At 38.6% G+C, this 10518-nt stretch overlaps 1 protein-coding gene across 1 annotated transcript; it reads left to right on the forward strand.

Moving 5' to 3' along the window:
• Positions 1 to 260: 260 nt before the first annotated feature.
• Positions 261 to 3461, forward strand: LOC142495329 (uncharacterized). Its single transcript, XM_075601078.1, has 3 exons — positions 261 to 547; positions 1943 to 2020; positions 2386 to 3461. The coding sequence occupies exons 1-3, from the start codon at positions 271 to 273 to the stop codon at positions 3459 to 3461; spliced, it is 1431 nt and encodes a 476-aa protein (XP_075457193.1). The 5' UTR covers positions 261 to 270.
• Positions 3462 to 10518: the final 7057 nt, after the last annotated feature.

A 10518-nucleotide genomic window follows, 5' to 3' on the forward strand; every position in this document is an offset into this window, starting at 1 on the left:
AAACACAGCTTTTTAGCATGCCTTACAAGGACAACTAAACACAGGCGGTCAATTTGCCATAACTGCATACAATATGAATGCAACCTTGCTTACATGTATAGGTTTAGTAGTGAATGCTCATGTGCTTCACATATTACACATAAAACAGCATGTTTGCTATCTCTTGGAACAGCTAGCAGTGTAGGAAACTGGTGCTTATATTATTATTCATTTACCTCATATATTTGATATGTTTTTCAAGGGCGGACAAGTTCAGCAAGCAGAAAAGAAATGTGGGACACAATAGTCATTGGTGTCAATGCGTGTGGGAATCATGTGAGGGACAAGCGGAATTGTCACAAGAGATTTGATGATATTAGGTCCAAATTGAAAAAGAAAATACAACACCAACGCGTGCATGCTACTGGCACTGGAGGTGGGCCCACACCACAACGTCTCATATTAAGTCCATTGGAGGAGCTGCTTCGGGCAAAATTACTTCCCGTCGTCGTGGAAGGCTTACCTGGTGACCGTGATATAGGAATTTACCCCTCACAATTTCCACCAGGTGAGAAATATTACTGTACTAGGCGTGTCGTTGCTTACAGTTATTTTGCATAGTTACACTGCTTTTTATACTGTCTTCACAATATAAGCATACCTGCATCTATATATGTATATGTCTGATTCTGTATACATATATATCTCAAAATAGACATATATGTTGTAGTCCTACTAAAAGCAGTAACTAATATAGCACGTGCCATTGCGTGCTCATTTACATGTGAATTCCCAAAATGCATTGCTGCAGTGGAAGCAATTGATGGTGGGCGAAGATGGGGAACAACAGGGTAGTACACATGTGTAACACATGTTAATCAGAAATTATTACTAGCTACAGGTACAGAACAGAAATATGTAGAATATTATTGTGTATTTTATTTATTTTACTCCGACAAACATGACATTACTGCCTATTTTAAGCATGCATCAAATATATTGCATGCAACGGCCTACAAACATCACTTGCACTAACACATCTATAGTTGTTAATGAAAAGGTCCATTTTTGATTTAAGTCATATACAGACAGCATAATGAGGCACACGTATCATATTTTATGTCATTGTTTTCATAACTTAAAAACTGCACACGACTATTTAGCTCATCTACCATTGTGTTAAAGCAGCTGCAATTAATATCTCATCACAGCATACACTTCAACAGAGGGGGTGGGGTTCAGCACACACACTAATTACAGCCTCATTTTAGGGGCAACTTAGTTCACACCATTTTCACCTGTTTCAAGTAATTTAAAGGTGTGGCTGATTAGGCTTTTTGGGGAAGGGAAAACCGTTCTTACAACCTCACTAGCACAACTGAAGTTAATCACACTCATTTGAAAGCTTCACTTTAGCTACTAAATGCCCCAACAACTCATTACTTATCAAACCGTACGTCACACATTAGTTCACTCATATCTATAGTTGAACTACTATCAACGACACATTATCACACACTGCATGTGTTGTCTTGTTTAGTCACAGCCACATTCAGGTGTGCCACATCTTATATTAATGTACCACACATATCCTCTACCAAAAACAACACTTTTTGCAATATGACCACCTTCATGATAACCATTGTGAATGGTCATCTCATGATAGTTATGTACATTATGATACTGATATCACTACACAACATATGATTTTTATGTACAAATTTAATGTATTTTTCCTCACGCATTACTGCAGAACCATAGTATGTTGTATGTTAGGGAACTCAAAACTTCTAAGTACACAGGCATGTACATTGTTATTACAACTATTTATGTTCACTTTCACACACACATTTTGGGTTAAGGAAATGATGCTGTTAGATACTCATAAATACAGAACATACAATAACTGTTTGTTCAATATTTACACATGTAAATGTAAAACTTATGTTATTGTTATATATAGTTGCCCCTGAAGGACATGTGTCACCTGAGACTGAACAAGTGTCTTCACCTGGGTCAGCCAGCTCAACACACCTAGAAGGTGAGTGTATCAGTTGGTGGCCATATAATATGTGCTCTTCTATATGTTATGTTGTCATGTTCATTATTTGTTTTGCACATGTTCTTTAAATAGGATTACTTAGTGTCAGTGAAAATGAAGTGTAAGGCAACTTGTATTGTGTTAGTGATGTTAACTATCATGTAGGAGTTGTGAGTTTACAGCAAGTTTTCATTCACTCATATTTCATACTGAGTCCAAACATTATTCTTAAGTCAAGGTAGTTTTTAATGTGAGGTTATAAAACGTATGGAAACATGTTAGTTGTTACTTATGACACAGTACAATTACATAGTAACACAGCAGAGATTAACATGACATTTAATAATTTGTACATTTATTTGTAGAACATGATGAAGAGGATTTTGATGATGATGATGATGATGATGATGATGATGATGATGCCGCCGCCGCCGCCATAGACACACAAATACAAGCAAGTGACCATGAAGAGGTTCCAATTGAAACTGTTTTACCGCCAAAACGTCCAGCAAATACCACATATGATGCAATTGTAGCTTCTGAGGGAAAAATTGTGGAAGCAGAAAATCGTCGCCATTCTGACCTGATGACAGTGCTGGAAAGGATGATTGCACTGCAGGAAGAAACAGTTTCACAATTGGCACATCTCCACAGAGTCTTCATTGAAGTGCCTAAACAGTTGCAAAAAATCAACACCTCATTCGAAGCATTAGTTGTTCAGCAAACACAAGCTAATTACTGGAGAATGACTAATGTACCACGATTCAACACCTCACAGGCAGGATCTGTTCATGCAGGTCAGTTTTCACCACATTCATCTGATATTCATTCACCAGGCCCAAATGTTACCGGTCAAGTAGCAGACATTGCTGTGCAGTTTCCTGATGACATCCTACCGCTGCCATCTGTACAAATTCAGCAGCAGACACCTACAAAGGAGGCGACAAAAACAAAACAAGACACACATGAAACAGACCAACCATCACTTGTGCAGTGTCTACCAACTTGCTCACATGTGTCAGTGGGCACAAGCCCTGTCCGTGAACAGTCACTACCCAAAAGCCCTGTAGGTGAATCACTGCCCAAAAGCCCTGTAGGTGAATCACTGCCCAAAAGCCCGGTAGGTGAATCACTGCCCAAAAGCCCTGTAGGTGAATCACTGCCCAAAAGCCCTGTAGGTGAATCACTGCCCAAAAGCCCTGTAGGTGAATCACTGCCCAAAAGCCCTGTAGGTGAATCACTGGCCACAAGCCCCGTAGGTGAACAGTCACTGCCCAAAAGCCCTGTAGGTGAGTCACTGCCCACAAGCCCTGCCCGTGAAGTGCCAGAGGCCACTCAAAGTGGCTCTGCTGTGCCTAAAGTTGGTGGCAAAAGAAAAAGGAAAATTCAAGAGACAACAAGCAGGCCTGTTACTCGCTCGCAAAAGGAACAAAAAAAATAAATGTTATAATTCAGAAAATATGTCTTTGGCCTTGTTTTGTTGACTTCACATTATCTAATTACTATTGTATGTATGCTGAAGACTGTGTTGTTTCCAAACTTTCAAGTATGTTCTTGTACACGTGAAGTTTTGGAAATGTTAACACTCAATTAATGAATAGTGTTATAAATATTTATGTATTAATCGTCTGTTCAGTAATGGTCCACCTGGAACCAGTTGCAAAGTTTAGAGAAGCTGCCATTGACTTTGCAGCAAAACATTGCATTTGGGTGTGTTAATTGATGTAAGAATTGCATATGCATATTAGTCACATGCATTTATAAAAACACCTAAGTAACTGCAAACATCTTTCTTGTACGTGTACAGCAGGATTATGTGTAAATTATTACTTACCTTTGCCTTGCTTGGGCATTCTAATTTTGTCCTTTAATCATTTGTGTGTTCTTGTTTCAATAACATCTCAGAATGTATAAAAATATATATACACACACACACACTGAGTGTGTGTGTGTGTGTGTGTGTGTGTGTGTGTGTGTGTGTGTGTGTGTGTGTGTGTGTGTGTGTGTGTGTGTGTGTGTGTGTATGTATATATATATATATATATATATATATATATATATAGTACTATATAAACTGGTATACATGTATTTTACAAACTAATACACTTCATGCTTCCTTGTGAAAGCACACTATTTTAATAATACAGGCATAATGTTTGAGAAATATCCTAAGTATGAGACTCTAACAGTATTGTGCTTAAACAAATGTTTATTACTTCATTCAATCATGTTTCTCACCATTTAAATAGGTTTCATACAAGGTATACTTACTGCCATCAATGTTGTGTGTACTCCTGCAATATTAAAAAAAATAAAATATAATATATAAATATATATATATTTTTATAAGAGAGATATATTTAGATATACAGTATATATATACACACGTATTTAAACTCATGCAGACAGGGAGTTAACCAGACTTTCACATACACACAGAAATGTAAGCGGGGAAAAAACATTTCTTTTTGCAGGTGTGTGTTTGTACTGATATGCCTGGCTAAGAACTATTTTCACACAGTGGTCTTTGTTAGTTTTCAAAAAAACACTATGTGAACGATTTCAAAGTCTAGGGATGTTTTTCAGAAACGAGATAAAAGAAGGAGAAATGTTTCTCCCACAGTCCCATATCACTAACCACAACTGTTAACCCAATTAGATTTACAAAGCCAATTGGCGTTTGAAATAAGGAGTCAAAGTAGTTAGTTTTGATGACCTTGACAAGGAAAAACAGGAGTTTGTTAGCCATTCAGCACATTCATTTTGATGAGCAAATAACACAGACCTGCACACAGCTTTTGTGCTACTCAGACATGGCTGATGAATTTGTTACCAATATTAATCCCCTTTTAGGGTATAAGTACATGATCTGTGAAGCCATCTTGAACAGTCGCGGACAGAAAGCAAGCACACGCCAAATCGATGATTTCATTCGAGCAAAATATCCTTATTACCAAGACCGTAAGCATGCACGGAATTTTAATTCCTCAATAAGATTCACTTTATCAAGTAATGACTTTTTTGAACGTGACCAGGATAAGCTACAACACACCTATGGTTTCTGGAAGATTGCCCAGGAAAAACAATTTCTCCTGAAAGACGGCACTTATATTGTCGTGAAAGGCATATTTATTCCTAATGGCAATAGCAATGTATCCGCTACTACTGATCCGTTTGAATCGATACGTGCTGCAATATCTGCAGCCTCCATTCCTGAAACCCACATTGTACAAGAACAAAAGTACTATGATTATGTACCAAGCCTTTCAGCTGAAAATGCATTGGAATGGGAACCCGAAGAAATGAACCTACCTCCCGACCAATTATTTGAAGAAAGCAGTGGCGATTCCTATGAGCGCTTCCTGGAGGAGATATGTGTCATACTGGATTCAGCGGTTGGGTCAAGCGTGGATGAAAATGCCTTGCATTTCTGGAGCGACCAGTTGCAGCCAGGCGAAGAGTTAATTCTAGAAGAATGGTAAATATAACAATCGTTATGCGTTGACTCTGCGTTTAAATTTTTTTTTTTTTTTTATCCACCATTTTCACTTTCAATGCGTGGATACAGCGTAACATTGCAGACTGCATAACATGTAGCGATCACAAACAAATTGTTTCCTAATACAATATAGTAGAACCTGAAAGAGTAGTACACATTGCTGACGGTATACATATACGTACTTTCCTATCCCTTTAAACATATTAGCAACATTTTTCCATAACTCTAACACATACCTGTTTTGTTATCATGCAACATCTACAACATTGAAAACCGGGTCCACCACGTATGACGTGGGACCCTTGTCATGGGCCAAGGCGTCCTTAAAAAGGATTACGGATGTAAGTCCCGCCCCCAAGCGACGTGCGCGCCTCAAAGCCTATTGGCTGTCATGTTTTGTTATAGTAACGGTAACTGCAGTGTGTGATGCGTGCGGCTCAGTGTTTGTAGGCGTACCCTGGGCGTTAGCCGAATGTTAATTGAGTGGGAGGAGTGTTAGCGTGCGTTTCACGCTGGCTTAACATGATGTCACACGTATTGCATTTGCGCATTGTGTTATCGGCCGTCCTTTCTGTCCAAACACGTCTGGTTTAAAAGAATACAGATGTACTCGTTTAGAATGATTTTAGTTTCATCTTCATTGTATTTGAAATAAAGATGTGATGTTTACTGGTATTTTCTACATGTATTGAACGCACAACGTTCGCTTTGTTTTGCGCATGCGCTAACAGTTAGTGGAGCCAAGCGTGAAGTGCGTGCGCACACTAAGATGTGCGCGCACATTTTTCAGTATACAGGCAACGTTCACTTCATATACATAGTTATGGCTGCTACAAATGATAATAAAAATTACATACTGATGTACACTTGTAGTTGTAACATATAAATGAGTGACGTGTGTATGTACACAATCATATAGAGCTGTGTAACGCGTTGTCACGGATACATATATAGTAAGGTGCCATATTTGACCATCATGTGTTTGCTGTATTTCAGAGATGTCGGGGAAGATACAATCGGATCAATGTATGATTTCAGAAGAGTCTACCTTTATATGAGATGATTGTGAGGAGGAGCCACCGACTACTATACTACATATGGAACTAATTTTATATTGCTTGCAGCGCTTATTAACAAACAATTAAAAAAGTGATACCCTTATGCCTATATTGCATAAGCACTTAATTAACATAATGATGTTGCAAAATAGTGCCTCTTGAATTTTTCTTGAGTGTTCTTTAATGACTACTAACATTTTATGACATGGTGTGTTTTTTATATAACAACCATTCCCACTCTGCTAACACATTTGTGTATTCTATTGTGTAATGGAACGTATGACTGTCGAAACTATGTAACAATAAAATAATAATAATATGAGCATGTTCATGTATAGGGCTGCTAGTTGTACGCAGCGATTTACAGACACATGTTTCAGCCTGAGGTCCCTGGCCCGTGGAACGTACAAATGTTTTTTTGCCGCATGAGGCACAGGGAGATAAAGTGACTTGGCCAAGGTCACAAGGAGCCCACACCGGGAATTGAACCAGACTCCCCTGCTTCAAACTATCAGTGCCAGTGTGTGTCTTTACTCACTGAGCCACTCCTTCTCCCAATGTAAAGGACACTTACAACCAAGTAGCCATTTATATTTAAAATCTCTTGTTACATGGGTATGTAGATAAAATGGTTTGGGACTGTAGCAAATAATGTTACTGGCCAGATGTTATGGTCCCCTCCAATGCATGATGTTCTGAATATGAAATCACCATCATGTTATGAAGTACGTTTCTGTGTATATTTCATTAACCTAACTAACTATAGTTTACGGTGTTTATTAATCGTTTAAAAATACATAGTATAGTCAATATGATGATATAAGCTACCATAATAAAGCTGGTGTTATCATTTTTCGGTGTTATACATGGATCCTACACCAATTGATAGAGACACAAACAGTTGTCTTAAAAAGTGTGTCTATGCTAGTGATGAATGTGCTCCCGTAAGTAAACAAATAAGTACAGTTATCCCCTTTTCTCCAAACACCTCTATATTACATTAATGGAAATTATAAGGAAACATACATAAAATGTGATGAAATGTGAGTAATCATTTTGTAATACAATGCACATGAAATCTCAAGAGTAGCTAAATGCATATACATGATACAGAAAGTACATATATGTAACATTTGTGTTTAAACCAATATGTTGGGTTTTTAGTTCAAATAATTATAGGAAGATTGAGGTAGCCACATCTTATGAGAGATGTCAGCAAATATACATACCATGATCAGTCATACTGCAAATATACCTATAATGCAAAGGAACAATATATAAATTGCAAACATTGACATGCCATCTTCAGTACCGTAAACAACACATCAAAGTGTGTATTTGGTGTTAAATGTGCAACACCATGTATATTTAATGACATTCAAAATGTAAATGAGCCTGGTGTACACATCATATGGATGTACATGTTACACTGCACCAATAACATTGTATGTAAGCATACTAGAAGCATGAATGAGTATGGGCATAATATGTGTATTGTGTTAGCATAAGGAACAACACAATGCTAAAATATTAGTGCTTTGTTACCCCAGTTGTATTCACATACACACAACTAAAGTACAATTGAAGAGGGATTATATAACCTGTGCAACAATAACATACCGGTGCCACATCCCTTTGTGCACACAGCAGAGAAAAGAAAGGTGTGCAACCCATATTCATCTGTGTCCTAACAGAAGGTTATATAAAAAAAAATTATTGTTAAGATAACATAATGTAAGTATAAAAGTAGAACTTGGAACATATCTGTTTTTACTTACAAGAAAAAAATGAATTGATGAGATTCTGGCGTGTCTGGCCACCACTGGCTGTTTGTTCATTTTCAGCAGCTACATGGGTGGGATGCTCGTCTACCAAAGGCTCAGCTAGGTCTGATTGTACATTGTGCCTGAGTGCAACATTGTGCAAAATGCAACAGGCAAGGATAATATCAGAGACTTTTTGAGGCTTGTATAGAAGAGCCCCACCAGTTCTGTCCAGACACCTAAATCTGGTCTTGAGTAGGCCAAATGTCCTCTCTATAACAGATCTTGTAGATATATGGGCTGCATTGTACCTCTCCTCTGCTTCAGTTTGAGGGTTTAGCACCGGAGTCAAGAGCCACGGCCTAATTCCGTATCCTGAGTCACCTATAATGAATGGAGCACACATAAGCTTACATTAGTGATCAAATTCTACAATGCCAACATTCCTAAATAAAAATGTGTTTTGTGTTATAACATGTAAATGTGTACTCACCCAGCAGCCAACCATATTCAAAATGTCCCTCTTCGAACGCATGGAAGACTGAAGAGTTCCTCAGGATAGAGGAATCGTGACTGGAACCAGGGAATTTGGGTACCACATGCATTATCCTCATCGTGGCATCACATACCACCTGTACATTGAGTGAATGGTAGTGCTTCCGATTGCGGTACACATGCTCACTCTGACTAGGTGCAATCAAAGCAACATGTGTGCAATCGATTGCACCCAGCACACATGGTATCCCTGCTATATTATAAAAGCCAGTCCTGACTTCCAGCCACTCTGTCGCCTCTGTAGGAAAATGAATATAATTCCTAGCGCGTCTATTGAGTGCATAGAGAAACTGGGTCAAGGCCCGCGAAAATGTAGATTGCGAGACCCCGCCCACTATGCCCACAGTTGTCTGGTATGACGCGGAAGCAAGATAATGTAATGAGCACAGCATTTTAACAAGCCCAGGGACTGCACGACCTCTGGCTGTGAAAAAATCTAAATCTCCCCTTATCTCCTGATAAAGAGCTAAGATTGCTGCTGAACTCAAACGATAGCGACTTACAATCTCCTCCTCACTCATCCCATCTAACAGGGTTCTCTCCCTGTACAGACGCGGACGAGGCACAACTTGTCTCCTCTGTCTTCTCCTCTGATCTCCTGTCCCTCGGCCTGTCCCTCTCCCTGTCCCTGTCGTATCCGCGTCACTGTCCCTGTCACTGTCCCTCGGTGTGTCCCTCCCTTGCCCTATATGATTGTCTTCATCATCAAGCATGTCATAGAAAAGAATGTTCCTCCGTCTCCTAAACAATCTCAACATTTTGAAATGAGTAGCTGTGAATGAGCAGGTAATGGGCGTCCTTTAAATAGGTATAATGATGTCAGGTGACATAGTAAAATGCAAGGTTTTACATGAACATAATAAAGTACTTGTGTGGCAAGCTGTGTGCAGTTGTTGTGTGTATTCTGCAGGGAATGATGATATTTGCCAATGATGTGACGTGATGCTTTGTAGAAACATTGCTTGCAAATAAATAGTTGCATGTGCAATGCATGTAAAACTTGTGAACGCAAGAGTCAGTCATGTAATGAGACAAAAAGGCTGAGATTGATGTGGGAAAAGTTTTGTGTAACATGTGTAATTAGCCATGTTATTGTGACATGTTGCCAACAATGAATAGTCGTGTGCATATGCATGCATTTGTGTAATGAGGATAGTTGCTATAGAATGAGTTTACAAGGTGTCCCAATGATGAATTACTGTACATGTGCGTATAAGTTAGGTTGAAGTGCTTGTAATGCAACGGTTATAATGTAAATATGCAATGTGATTGCGCGTCCAATAAGTGACGTCATGAAAATAGGGAGGACCAAACGTAGATGTAAACATGAGAATTTAGATGTACATGAACGTTTAAAGATGCGTGACACATTACAAGCATTGTGTAATGTAAAGGAACATGAATATACGGTGTATGTGTGACATGTGTGACATGTGTAACATCATGTAAACAATTGTCGATCAATGCAGTAAAATGTGTGCTATGATGTGAGGTTCTCCTTTAAGAGTTGAGTATAGTATTTTCCCTTGCCACATCATCACATGATGAGTAATGTGACCCGCAAATGCTGCAAACATGTAAAAGTATAATGTTATGCAAATAATACACGTCAGCCGTGACACA

The sequence above is a fragment of the Ascaphus truei genome, chromosome 1 (genome assembly GCF_040206685.1).
Source record: "Ascaphus truei isolate aAscTru1 chromosome 1, aAscTru1.hap1, whole genome shotgun sequence".
Classification (NCBI taxonomy): Eukaryota; Metazoa; Chordata; class Amphibia; order Anura; family Ascaphidae; genus Ascaphus; species Ascaphus truei.